This window comes from Alligator mississippiensis, chromosome 12 (genome assembly GCF_030867095.1).
Source record: "Alligator mississippiensis isolate rAllMis1 chromosome 12, rAllMis1, whole genome shotgun sequence".
Lineage (NCBI taxonomy): Eukaryota > Metazoa > Chordata > Crocodylia > Alligatoridae > Alligator > Alligator mississippiensis.
The window spans coordinates 41,105,067-41,119,537 of record NC_081835.1 but is presented as its reverse complement, the minus strand read 5'-3'; the positions used below and the strand labels follow the sequence as shown (position 1 = coordinate 41,119,537).

Below are 14,471 nucleotides of genomic sequence, written 5' to 3'. Positions count from 1 at the left end.
AGTACACAATAGGATGTAGTACAACAAGGACAAGTGCAGAGTGCTGCACCTAGGACGCAAAAATATCCAGCACACCTACTGCCTGGGAAGTGACCCTCTCAGCAGCACAGAAGCAGAAAGGGATCTAGGAGTCATAGTGGACTCCAAGATGAACATGAGTCGTCAGTGTGAGGAAATCATCAGCAAAGCTAACCACACTTTATCATGCATCAGGAGATGCATGACAAATAGATCCAAGGAGGTGATACTTCCCCCTCTATGCAGCATTGGTCAGACCGCAGTTGAAGTACTGCGTCCAGTTTTGGGTGCCGTACTTCAAGAAAGATGTTGATAGACTTGAGAGGTTCCAGAGGAGAGCCACTCGTATGGTCAGGGGCTTACAGGACAAGCTGAGGAGAGACTGAGGGACCTGGACCTCTTCAGTCTACGCAAGAGAAGGCTGAGAGGTGATCTTGTGGCCGCCTACAAATTCACTAGGGGGACGCAGCAAGGGATCGGAGATGCTCTGTTCACCAGGGTGCCTCTTGGGGTAACAAGGAACAATGGTCACAAACTAACAGAGAGCAGATATAGGCTAGATATCAGGAAAAAACTTCTTCATGGTAAGGGTGGCCAAAATTTGGAATGGGCTTTCAAGGGAGGTGGTGCTCTCCCCCACCTTGTGGGTCTTTAAGAGAAGGCTGGATAGGCATCTGGCTGCAGTCCCCAGCACTCTTTCCTTTCTAGGCAGGGGGTCGGACTGGATGATCTGTTTCAGGTCCCTTCTGACCCTAGCATCTATTAGTCTATGAAGTCCTGGTGGAGCATAGAAACTACTGTATAGGATGGGCCTTTTTGCTAGTGCACAGCTGCCTAGGTATGTGATGCAAGGGCTGGCCAGTGTCTCTTATCGGCCTTTTGCAGCTGAAATAGAGTTTGAATTGATTGGCTGTGGGGCAGAGTAGTCCTTTTCCCTCTGGTGAAGAACTCTACAATGGAGATATCTGCTGTGCACAATATCTGACTTCCACTGTGAACAGCCTCTACTCCTACAGGGCAGCAGGCACCTCCCGAAGACACATTCCTTCCCTAGGGTATATGCTAGCCTACTAATACATGTGGAAACTGCATGTTGCTTTGCATTCCCTAGAATTTTCCTTGTTTTAGTTACCTTATATTTAGTTAAAGGTAATATCATTTTTGCCTGGAGGGAGGGGAGGAAGTCTTTGAGATCCCTAGGTAAGAGGAGGAGGAAAATGTAAACTCTAGCTAGAGGCAAGATGTTCAGGAAGGGTGGCAGAGGGCATTTGACTGCCAACATTCAGGGCTCTAAAAGAAACCCTTGATTCCCTGCTCAGTGACTAATTGTCCAGAGTGAGATAGGAACTGAATTGGGTCAAACATAGCTGTTGTTAGTAGAGTTTGGCAATGGCTTCCCTGACTAGTAGGTTGAGTTCAAATTTGTGCTTTAAAAATTATTTTCAGTTCCAAAAAAAAAAGAGGACACCTGCCATGTGCGTGCATGCATGTGGCAGGGGGCGGGGAGGAGGGCAGTGATATGCTAGTGTCCTGCACTTGCCCATTCTGTTGCCCCTCACTCCCAAGCCACAGCCCCCTGTTGCCTTCAGCCCTGTAGTGTCTCCTAGCTGCCCTGCCACTGTGAGCAAGCCAGCCGGGCCATGCCCTGCTGCCCTGAAGGGTGCCTGTCCCCCTTCCCCTGCCCCCCTCCCCGCTGGAGGGATAGGCATGTACCCCCCTGCCCTGCTGCAGCCCCAGTGACCGAACGGTTTCCCCCAGCACCAGCAGGCAACCCCCCCCCATACACACTCCTCTTGCGCGTGCGTGCGCACACTCACTCACTCACTCACTCACTCACTCACTCACTCACTCACTCACTCACTCACTCACTCACTCACTCACTCACTCTCTCTCTCTCTCTCTCTCTCTCTCTCTCTCTCTCTCTCTCTCTCTCTCTCTCTCTCTCTCTCTCTCTCTCTCTCTGGAAAAGTCCCCAGGCCCTGGCCTTCCAGCCCCCCACAGACTTACCTACATCCAGCTGCCAGGGCTACTTCCACCGCCCATGCCGGCTATGTGCATGCATGCCCTACTTCCAATAGCCCTCCCACGCTTTCCCCCCAACGCCAAGCACTGCTTGCTAGAGCAAGCCTGGAGAAACTTAGAAGCTGAACTGACCAAAATCTCAGGCATATGATCATATTTTTTTAAAAACTGCCCAGATGGAGATCATAGGCTCTAAAAAGAAGATGTCTGGGAAAACCTGGGCATATGGTAACCCCATTGGTTAATTCTTCAACAGGGTTGTGGTTTTAAAAAAGTCAGCATTGTCCAAGGAACCATGTTAGATGCAAGCAGCAAAACTCATAGCCTTTCCATTAGAAGAATTTTGGACACTGTCCAATACTATGTGGGGGTTGTACTGAGGGTACTGCAGTGAAGTTTAATTAGCAGTAAATAGTGGGGTTCTGGTCCCAATGTGGACAAGGCTTAGAGCTCTCTGACCATTTCAGTCTGTATATTTGCTTGGTGGTCTCCCAGCAGTTCAGCTTTCTACCTTGTAGTGTTATTGCAAAACACAGGATCCATTGCATCTGTGACAGACATGAGGCTAGAAGTAGAAGAATTGCTTGCCCCTTGCTGCTGCAAGGTCTGTGCATGGACTAGTTCCTGGGTCAGTTAGAAGGGCTTGATGCATGTTGAGAGTGCACATTTGGGATGACTGAAGATAAATACGGTTTGTTTTCAGAGACCAAGGAGCTGCAAAGACCTGCTGTGCCACACTGTGTTAGAGGCTAAGGACTTCCTTGCTGCACTGCAGGCAGATAAATTTGGTATACCTGATTCAGTTTGCCAATCCCATTGCCTGCAGAGCAGCATATACTGCTTTCTTCTCTGCCTTTTACTAATGAGCTCACTTCTCATTCCTGTTCTTGGGCAAGCAGGAATAGCCAGAGGGACCAGAATACTTTAGGAGTTGTTTTGATAGCTCTGCTGCTTCAGCCCCTCACTGCACATGCCAATAGAAGCTGTGAGCCAAGACTGGAGGGCTGAAATTGCGGGGGTGGGGGTGGTGACAGGCAAAGTGAGAGTTAAAAGGTAGTGAAATAGAAGTTAGAGGGAGAAAAAGGACTGTGAAAGAGGGAATAGGCAGCAGGGCTAGCCTTATGGGTGGGTGACCACCCAGGGCACCATAGTCAGGGGTGCAACATGCATGCACATACATGCATGTATGAACTACCTGCACTTGCAGCAGTGCTCTTTTCTCTCTTCCTCTCCCCCCAGCCAGCTGATCCTGGCCCCAGGCAAGAGGAGCAGTGCTCAGCCCACCCCTCATCTCCAGCTGCTGCTCAGAAGGAGCTGGGCAGGGTGGTGTCAGTCTGCCTGCCTGCCTGGTGCACTGTCCTGCTTCATCTCCCACTAGACTGTGCCCTGCCCACCTGCCTCTGCCTCTTCCTGCAGCACCGCTGACTTGGGCAAGACCTGAGACATGGGGCTCATAAGCCTGGGAAACAGAAGCATCCATCTTGTTCCAGGCTGTCAAGGTGGCAGATTCCTGCTATCAATGATTGTTCTGGCCTTATGGGGGGGGTGTGTGTGTGTGTGTGTGTGTGTGTGTGTGTGTGTGTGTGTGTTGCACCCCGTGACCACAGTTGCCTATCCATAAGGCCCATAAAGTGACTTACTCTTTAATGAATTCCAATGTTAATTATACAATGTTCCAGCCTGACTGCAACTTTCCTTGAAAGATCACCCAGTTCCACTGTAGCTTCTGTCACTGCACCTCTCCCACCTGCTCATGAGTTGTCTGTCACTTTCCTCAGTGGTGTTCTCGCTGAATTGTGTGGTGCTCTGGCTCCCGCAGCAGTATGTGGTTTGGGGTGAGGGGCAGTTTCAGAAGTAGGTGGCAGCTCCTGTTTTTTCAGTGTGCGTGCACAGCAGTAGAAAAGCACATGCTACTAAAAGGTTGCTGCCTTCTTTATTGATAGGTACCACGGTCTCTTGTACCTATTCTGCAAAGCTGATGAAGGGACAGTAAAGTCATTAAGCAGGTGGTTTTCCAGCTAAAAAGAAGAGGCTTTCATGTACTGGCCAGCTGGTTAGCCTAAATACCACTCAGGCCTCTTGCAAAGACAATTCATGTGTTGACTTGGCTTCCTTTTTTTTCTTCAGGTTCCTGCGACTTCCAGGATGAAGTTACTGTGAAGGGCTTGAGGATCCCACACAGCCTCCGCGTGACTTGCAGGGCCCCCTGTTGCTTCCTTTCTGAGTGGAATTCAATAATTGAAGTTTTCAGTAAGGATGACTGTTGGATTTTTACTGCTGCCCCCTCTGCTGGGGAGGACTTTGCTTACAGCATTACTGATGGCTGCCTATGTTCAATGCCATTGGCCCAGTGAGCCCTCAGAAGTACAGGACTGGGAAAACCAGTTAGAGGCCTCTATGCATTCTGTGCTATCAGATCTCCGAGAGACTATCCCAGCAGTGGTGGGGATTCCAGACAGCTCTGCTGTGGTAGGCCGCTTCTTCAGAGCCACCATCCCAACAGATTTAATTGCTTCCAATGGAGAAATGGTTCAGGTGAGAGATGCTTCAACCCCTCAGCCTTGACTTCCAGTCCTTCAGCTTGAAGTCATGCCCTTTACAAGAGTCCTGGTTGTATCCAGACCTTTATGTCTTACTGTTGTGAGTTACAGGAATTGCCATGTGTCACTTGAGGTGGTGTTGGGTTATGGGACATGTTAGGTAGGGAATTAGCTGTTATTTCTCTCATGATTGCAAACTCTTAATGTAGAAGTGGCTGGTCTGATTCAATATATGACCACATTTAATTTGCTGTGCACCCATGTGCTCGCATGAGTGCTGCGTTAATGATTGCAGGTCCGTATCCCTCAACCTTCCTGATCTAGACAACCACAGTTTTCTGGGGCTGATGCTGTAACAATATGACTTTTTTGCTTCACTGTGGTAACAAAGTATTAGACCAGGATTTTAGGGCAGACTTTTATTCTATGACTGAGGTTCTTGACTTTATTTGCAGAAGCTCTCTGGGTTCTGCTGAGAACAATGTGGGGAGTTTTTTCTTCTTGGTTCAGAAGCAGCGATCAAATCTCAGCCTATTCTCAAGCATTTGCAAGTATTTTACGCTCCAGACTTTCAGGCATATCAACTGTAGGAGATGGAAGCAAGAAAGTGACAGATTAAAGGAGGGATGGACACTACCAAATATAAATACATATATATCCTACTAGCAGCAACTACTAGTAACGAGCAGTGTCATTCTCTAATTGGGTTCATCAGTCACAAATGGATTCATCAGGCATCTGATTTAGACCTCTTATGTGCCGACAGTTGCATACTACTAGCAGTATTTAGTACAGCTCCTGGAAGGGTGCAGGTAGCTCTTCAGCCCTGCATTTTCTGGGATTCTTTGAGAGTTAAGAAACTTAACTCTAGCCCCAATTTAAATGTGAGAATTACACATTTGATATTTTTCTAGTGACCAAATGGAAGCTGGGGTGAAAGGAGACAAATCTCATCCACTCTTCTTGATGGGCGGGCTAGTTCTCATGCAGTATGGGTCCTAGCACTGAGGAAGCTGGACTATGAAAGCAAGACCTGAAAAGGACCTATTTGCAGTAATGAGTACTGGAAGGGGTAATGATTGGGTTTATTTGGCACCTATGGAATATTAGATGAAGAAAACATGGAGTGCGTTCCTTACTTAAAGGAAATAAAAGAGACTAGACTGATTTTAAACTGAAGACATCAGGATTTGATCTACAGGAGGGTTACTGACTTGTCCAGATGGAAGCTACCTTCTGCATTCACTTATGGGCAGAGCTGTGCTGGCTGCTTTCCCTATAAAACTATTCTGTGAAAATTACAGGTCTGGTTGTCAGGTGTTAAGCACTCAAACCCCAGTTGAAGTATATTTTGGAAGCTGTGGGTGCTTAGCAACTCTGAAAATCAGTGTGTGGCCCAGACAGCTGGCTGGACATCATCTGCTTTATTAAATTAAACGTGCAGGTAGATCATCAGCTTTTTGGCTTTGACCAGCAAAAGCTTGCATATCTAGAGGCAAAATGACATGGCTTTCCAGTGGAGTCCATAGTGTAAACTGTGCCCTAAGAAGCCCTAGCCTTGAGTGGACAGGATGACTGCTTAAAGACATGAACCCCTCCCCCCCCCCCCCCCCCCCCCAAAAAAAAAACAGAGTTTTACTTTCAGCTCAGTGTGCCCTGTACCAAGCACAGTGCATGCCCAGAAGACTGAATCAGTTTTAGATAAAAGTGCCAAAAGCCCTGCTGAAGCTCCCTATCTATGCAGAAGCTGCAGAGCTGGGTCACACTACTGGACTTCCTCTTCCAGTAAAGTGCTGGGGTTTTTTGTTTGTTTTGTTATGTTTTGTTTTGTCTCATGTCTGTCCGCACCCGATGTTCTTGGAGGAGTAACATAGGATTGGAGACTGCATGTAGAAAAGAGCATGTAAGATTTTGGGGAGAATTGGGCATACATATATGGTAATAGGGGTATTTGGGGGCACCCTGAAGTAAGGGCAGAGAGATGTGGGGGGGGAAGAAGCAAGGGTTCCCCGCCACCAAATTCCCAACCCACGGGCAGCCCCGCACGCCAGATTCCAAGGTTCTGTGGGCTGTATTTGGCCTCCAGGCCAGAGGTTGAGCACCCCTGTATTTAAAGGAAGGGGGGAGGGAGGTTGGTTATTAGTTCTGTGGTGCAGAAAAGCCTGCATGGCTTTCAGGTTTGTGTGAGGGCTTATCTAAACACAAGTTCTACCTATTAGACAACTTGAGTTGGTTTTAAATGAGTTTAGGCCTTTGTTTCTGGGCTGCAGCAGGCTAACTTAAATCAGTTTAACACTGGAATCTCCATTTTGAATACAAATGTGGCTGTGCTTTACTGAGTGTGGAGGACGTTCTTCAAAGGGTCCACAGAATGGTTTCCTTTCTGGAGAGGAATGTATTTAGGCTGGGGGTTTCAAAGATACTGTCCATGGAGCTCCCCATAATCTGGTCCCTAGTGCTTGCCCAGGTTCTGAAGTTGACCCACAAGCAGCATGTAGCACATGCTGGGCCAGCTTCATGGACTGGGGCCAGGGCCTGCACCACATGTGGCACCTGCTTTGGGGTCCTACCTGGAGGGCCAGTTTGGGACCCCCCACACATGCTGGATCCAGCATGTGCAGGTTGCATGCAGCACAGGCCCCAGGGCAGGTCTAATGTGTAACATAGTCATGGACCAGCAAGAGCAGGCATTGATTCCAGCATGTGGTCAGGAGGAATAGTGGGTCCCCTGCATGCAGGATTCAGAGCTTGCTCTGACTGGTTTGGGGCTGACACTGCACATGATGTCTGTTCTGGCTGATCTGGGACTTAGGTTGCATGTGGCACTCACCCCATATCCCAGACTGGCCAAAGCAGGTGCTGCATGCAGTGCAGTCCTAGAGAGGGCATCACAGGTACTGGATCCAGCATGTGAAGGAGGGGGTGGTCCCTGGGCTCAATCTGACCTTCCAGGCCAGCCCTCTGCTATTTGTTCAGCCCGTGGACTGGTCCTGCATCACTCATCTGGCCCATGGGGCCAGATTAGTTTGACAGCCATGCATTAGTGGTGCTCAACCTTCCATCCCTGTGGGCCAGATGAGTGATGCAGGCTGGTCCATTTACCAGCTCCCAGAGGCAGGGTCAGCCTGCAGGCTGGATCCAATGTGGGGTCAGTGCACAGTGTCAGGCCCCAGGTGTCAAATGATGTTCTGGCTCGGCCCTGGTCATTAGATCCAACCATGTACCATTGTGATTTGGTGCAGAAGGCAGTGTCATCTCACCTCACAGGCCTGGAAATTTGGTGGTGGGTGAGCCGTGGCACCATTTATTGACATGGCAAGTAATAAGCGAGGGGCACGACAAGTCTCTCACTGGGGTTGTAGAGAGGCAGCAGCAAGGCGCCAGACTTCCATGCGTAGATCCTGAGGTGGTGCAGAGTCATTTGGAAGAACTGGATGCCTTTAAGTCGGCAGGCCCGGATGGGCTCCATCCGAGGGTGCTGAAGGCACTGGCCGACGTCATTGCAGAGCCACTGGCGGGAATATTCGAATGCTCGTGGCGCACGGGCCAAGTCCCGGAGGACTGGAAAAGGGCTAACGTGGTCCCCATTTTCAAAAAGGGGAGGAAGGAGGACCCGGGCAACTATAGGCCGGTCAGTCTCACCTCCATCCTTGGTAAAGTATTTGAAAAAATTATCAAGGCTCACATTTGTGAGAGCCCGGCAGGGCAAATTATGCTGAGGGGAAACCAGCATGGGTTTGTGGCGGGCAGATCGTGCCTGACCAACCTAGTCTCTTTCTATGACCTGGTTACGAAACGCCTGGACACAGGAGGAGGGGTGGATGTCGTATACCTGGACTTCAGGAAGGCCTTCGATATGGTATCCCACCCCATACTGGTGAACAAATTAAGAGGCTGTGATGTGGATGACTGCACAGTCCGGTGGGTGGCGAATTGGCTAGAGGGTCGCACCCAAAGAGTCGTGGTGGATGGGTCGGTCTCGACCTGGAAGGGTGTGGGCAGTGGGGTCCCGCAGGGTTCGGTCCTTGGACCGATACTCTTTAATGTCTTCATCAGCGACTTGGACGTGGGAGTGAAATGTACTCTGTCCAAGTTTGCAGATGACACAAAGCTATGGGGAGAAGTGGACACGCCGGAGGGCAGGGAACAGCTGCAGGCAGACCTGGATAGGCTGGACAAGTGGGCAGAAAACAACAGGATGCAGTTCAACAAGGAGAAATGCAAAGTGCTGCACCTAGGGAGGAAAAATGTCCAGCACACCTACAGCCTAGGGAATGACCTGCTGGGTGGCACGGAGGTGGAAAGGGATCTTGGAGTCCTAGTGGACTCCAAGTTGAACATGAGCCGGCAGTGTGACAAAGCCATCAGAAAAGCCAATGGCACTTTATCGTGCATCAGCAGATGCACGACGAATAGATCCAAAGAGGTGATACTTCCCCTCTATCGGGCGCTGGTCAGACCGCAGTTGGAGTACTGCGTGCAATTCTGGGCGCCACACTTCAAGAAGGATGCGGATAACCTGGAGAGGGTACAGCGAAGGGCAACTCGTATGGTCAAGGGCCTGCAGACCAAGCCCTACGAGGAGAGACTCGAGAAACTGGACCTTTTCAGCCTCCGCAAGAGAAGGTTGAGAGGCGACCTTGTGGCTGCCTATAAGTTCATCACGGGGGCACAGAAGGGAATTGGTGAGGATTTATTCACCAAGGCGCCCCCGGGGGTTACAAGAAACAATGGCCACAAGCTAGCAAAGAGCAGATTTAGACTGGACATTAGGAAGAACTTCTTCACAGTTCGAGTGGCCAAGGTCTGGAACGGGCTCCCAAGGGAGGTGGTGCTCTCCCCTACCCTGGGGGTCTTCAAGAGGAGGTTAGACGAGTATCTAGCTGGGGTCATTTAGACCCAGCACTCTTTCCTGCTTATGCAGGGGGTCGGACTTGATGATCTATTGAGGTCCCTTCCGACCCTAACATCTATGAATCTATGAATCTATAATGCTGCTGAGACGGGGGTGGGTCACATCCAGCCCACCAGCCCATTTTACCTGGCCTGTGGGCCCCCTAAAAAATTTAGAAAATGTATATTTATCTGCTCTTGGTGGCCTGTCGAAGATGACAGCAGCCAGGGACAGTAGGACCCAGGGGAAGCTGGCAGGACTCAGCAGCCCAGAAGCAAGGCCTGCCCAGCCTAGCTCTTCCCCCGCAACCAGAAGCCCGGTGCTTAGCAGAGCCTTACGGCCTGGGCCCTTGGAGCTGTTCCTGCCTCCATTTGCCTGAGGGGGAAATTCAGATATGAACGGTGTGGAGGGGGGGAGAAGGCAGGGGAGGGCTGCAGGCAATCATTCCAGTCCTCAGGGCTGGGCTGCACCAGCTCCTGTTGAGTCCCACCGTCTGACCATGAAGTCAGGAGCTACGTGGTGCTGGAGCAGCCTGCAAGAAAGCAGGGAAATGGTAGCTGCAGGTGGTGGGGAGTGAGAGCTGAGCAGGAATGTGGGGCCTGTGCAAGTGTCCTGGCCCCAGGGCAGGCCCCAGCAGGGCAGCAGGAGTGTGGGGTCCAGTACCAGCTGTGCTGGAGTGGGGCAGGGGTCCTGCGTTCCTGCTGCCTCGCCTTGGGCCACGCCAGCACTGGCTCCAGGACCCCATGTACCCCACGCTCCCACCCAGCTGTTGCTGTGCTCCCATACACCCACTCACTGCCCCTTCCCCCGGCCTGTGGCTGCCATTTCCCCACTTTCCTGCCCGCTGCTCCAGGTACCGGGGCCAGGAACTGGAGGGGGGGGGGGTGTGTGTTCGTAGGGCGTGTCCCACATGCACCCACACTTCCCCCTTGCGCTGCCATAAGCGCAGACCCCCACACCTATGCCCCCTCGCATACCCCAGTCACTCTCCCCCCACACACACACACCCCACAAACCCCATACCTATCCACACATACCCACATGCTCCCTAACCATATCCCCCACACCTATCCACCCCCCACAAAACCCTGCCGCCACACACATCCTCCCACATACCCACATCCCCCCACAAACTTATACCCACCTTACCACAATATATAAGAGTAAGACTTAGTTTTAAGCTATTATATACAAGCACCTCTGTGTACAATACACAAACGCATGTAAACCAGGGCAAAAACATTTTGAAATCCAGTTAATGAATGTTGTAGATGTTCAACTTTTAGAATATAATTTGGTATTTTTCTGGTTCCGAGATGGTAAAACCCCTTTCTGAATGGAGTACTTGTGTGGGCAAGGGGACTTCTGGTGGCAAAGGTCAGGGGTTGGGGGCAGGATTTCTGGTCACAAGATAGTGACCAGGGGGTGGGGCTACTCATGCAGCCCTGACAACTTTTTTGCAAGCGGCCCTCCGCCCAAAATAACTGCCCGCCCCTGTGCTATGACCTGTGGGGGGAAGCCCTTCAGGCTGGATGACACAACTTCGTGAGCTGAGTTTGAGGCTGAGCAACACTGGTAGGCAACTTCCACAGTATAAGTGCATCAGTAGATTTCATTTGCTTTGTCAGTGCAAGGGGGATTTTTGGCTTGAAAGGGAGACAAGTTTGCTATCATAGAAAACACTGGAAACATTAAAAAACCAAAAGCTACTTAGCAAAATACATGCAATATCTGTGGACCCCTCAGAAAAATGAATATCTTGATGGCCAGCTTACACTATGTAGAGCTCAAGCCTGAATAATAGCTGGCAAAAGAGCAGTTAAACATTGTCTCAATATGGACAATAGAGCAAGGTCGAGAATAAGAAAAAAGTGGTCTGTACTCCACCCCATTCCTAGTTCCCAAAAAGCAGGCACAGTGTCCTAGGCCAGACAAGCTCAAAAAGCTAAAATGAACATGGAGACATCAATCTATCCTAATTCTTAAGGCTTCTCTCCTATAGCCACGAAGGAGGTCTAATTCTGCATCCCTACATTTCCTTAATATCGTTCATAAATAGGGCCCTGAGAAAATCGTGATTTCATGGACTGCATGGATACTGCAAAATTAGCCCCACACAGTGATTTTTAAGGGTCACAAAGCTGTGCTGGAAAAACAGGGAAACCTACATTTTCGCAGCCAGTAAGTGGCTGCTGGGGGCATGTCCAGGATGCAGCGAGGCAGCTGGGTATAGATAGCAAGGGGGGGAAGGGGGTTTGGAGGGCCAGGGCTTTGGGACTGTTGGGGGTGGTGGGGCAGTGTGTGTGTGCCATAGGTAGAGTGAGAAAATATTGTGGGGGGCGGTGAGGCGGCTGAATCTACATCCCCCTCCACAGACTTACCTACTGGGGAGAAGGGGCAGGGGGAGAGGGAAGGGGCGTGGTGGGGGCAGATCGAGGCCCTTACAGTGAGGGAGGGGGTGGGGCAGAGACGGCCTGGGATGAATGGAGCCCCGGGGCAGGTCGTGGGAGGGTTGGAGCCCAGGTGGCTCGTCCAAGGGTGCGGGGGGCTCCTGCCGCTACGTGCACCCTGGTGGAGGCACGGGGGCACACACCCCCTGGATTTGTGTGCAGGGTAGAGGTGGGCTGCAACTGCGGGCTGGGCTCTGCGCCCCACTGCCTCGGGAGCTGTGCAATGCTATGTGCCTGCTGCTGCCAGGCTGCTCTGCGTCCCCTGCCCACCTGGTGACAGCAGGCATGTGGCATTGTATGGCTTCTGAGGCAGTAGCAGGGCACAGATCACAGCACCATCCCACCTCTGCCCCACACACAAAATGGGGGGATACATGACTCTGTGCCTCCTTTGGGGGGTGCGCAGTGGCAGGAGTTCCCCTGTGCCCTTGGACGAGCCACCCAGGCTTTGACTGACCATGACCTGCCCTGGGGCCCCATTCACCCCAGCCCCTGACCCACTTCCTCTCTCACTGTGGGGGCCCCTTCCCTTTCATAGACTTGCCTGCTGTGGTGGGCAGTGCTCCTGCTGGGCTGCGATCCTAGCTATCTGGAGGGTGCGGCTCCATGTCTGTCTGTGAGCGCCACCTGGAGCCTGTGCCCAGGCTGCCCTGTGGTCCTCTGTGCTGCCACTGCTGCCCCGTGTTTGGCGGGGGCTAAGTCCCATTAGCGCTGGCTTTCCGCTGCCTATGGTGTGTGCCTGCCTGTAGTACGTGCATGGGCATAATATCATTTTTCACAGAATATTTATGGAACTACCAGGACCCATTTGCCAAAATTGGTGGTAGTTCCATGAATATTCTGTGAAAAATTATACTTTACCCATGCGCATGCTGCATATTTTCTACAAGAAATTCATGATTTTCTCAGGGCCCTGCTCATAAATATCCACAGCTTCTTCTCTGTTTCTTTCATTTTGTTCAGTTTCTGACCAGAACAATGAAAGGCTAATGACCACTTGGGTCATCGGCAGCTATGTCCTGTAATCCGTGGCTGCTTGCAGACCTTTAAAAAAACCCCCAAAAACCCATGCTTTAGCAGCAGCAGCACATTTCTTCAACTCAGCTCTGCAGCTTCTGTATAGATTGGCGCTTCAGTGGGGCTTTTTGGTGCTTTTGTCTAAAGCTGATTCAATCAGCTATTAGATAAAAGTGCCAAAAAAGCCTCATTAAAGCACCTGATCTTTACAAATGTTTGGTGAGCTGGGTCCAACTAAAGCGCTGCCTCTTCTGGGCATGCATGGGGCTTGGTGCAGGAATGCGCCCGAGTTTAAGCTAAAGCACATGGGGGAGTTTTTTGCTTTGGGTTGGGCTTTTTTTTGTTTTTGTTTTTTTAAGTCTTCAAGCAGTGTTTGATACTAATTCTGTTGATAAATGTATCCAGGTCCATTTAAGAAGTAGTTGGGTTCCTTGCCCTTTCTACTCTAGTGGGAGGGTTTTTTCACATCTTCCCCCCTCTGATTGTTTAGAAGGCCAACCATTTTCAGTCTCATTTTATTCTGACCTTCCCTTTATGTGCATTAGCATGTACAAGCTGGGCATATAAGCATCAGAATGGTACTGCGTGCATCAACACTAAACTCCTGCATGTCTCATTCCCTGGCTCCACATTTGCTTCTTGATTTTACAATTCAGTTGCAAAGATCAGGAGCTGTTCTGATACAGCAGAATAAAAAAGCTTCTTTGTTTACCAGAAACTTTTTTGCCTAGTAAGAAAATCTACAGATTACCACAAACTGGGCAGTATAGCAGGGACAAAATAGATAGTACAGTGAAGAAATAATCCATGTCCTACAGCAGACAAATTGGAACACTAAATATTACACAAGATGCATGTCATCAATACTTTTTAGTCTGAATACTGCTGAAAAAATTATCTTAAACTGAAGGTTTATTGAGAAGAGGAAATGATCCGGATTTGGAGCCATCACCAGGTGACTGAAGTTCTCTTCTAAGGTTCTGTAAACCTTCCTAACAGTAGAAGAGAAATAATCAGATGAGTATGGATACATTTTGACTATTCAAGAGAGAATGAGCTGTCTTTTTCCTCCAGTGAGCCAGAGTAGGGAAATTTTGGCATTTTCAGTTAACTTTCAGTAACTTGCTTTGAATTCTGAAATAGTGGAAAGTGTGACTCAATTGGGTTAGTAAACTAGTGTTTTCAGGTAGTTTTCTGTTTGGTTCTGTCTCTGGTTCACTTCCTCGGCATTTTGAAAGCTTGAACAATCAGAAAATAGCCAGTAGAAAAAAGAATAACCTAGTGTACTACTAATTCAAGGTCATTAGTTAAGGTTTAACTAACCTCATTCCCAGTTTACACATCAGACTGTTTGCTAGGATCTGCATGTTGTGGGAGCTGTAACAGTGGATGGTGTTTAGCATAGTGGCTCAGCTATCCAGCATTTTCATCTAACATTGTAGGTAGTTCTGCTCACCTCTGGCCTTTTGCATAAAGGTCATGATGAGAGGAGATGAATCTTAACTTTCTTGAAGCTATTTGAAGCTTCTC

At 49.8% G+C, this 14,471-nt stretch overlaps 1 protein-coding gene across 3 annotated transcripts in view; it reads left to right on the top strand.

Annotated features, from left to right (window-relative positions):
* Window positions 1-14,471, top strand: part of DAG1 (dystroglycan 1) — a 124,956-nt gene that overhangs the window by 88,435 nt on the left and 22,050 nt on the right. For all 3 annotated transcript variants that reach the window (XM_014597974.3, XM_019497009.2, XM_019497010.2), the window contains one exon: window positions 4,168-4,575. In XM_014597974.3, coding sequence (XP_014453460.1) covers window positions 4,297-4,575 — 279 coding nt within the window. In that variant the 5' untranslated portion in view covers window positions 4,168-4,296. The remainder of the gene's footprint in view (window positions 1-4,167; window positions 4,576-14,471) is intronic.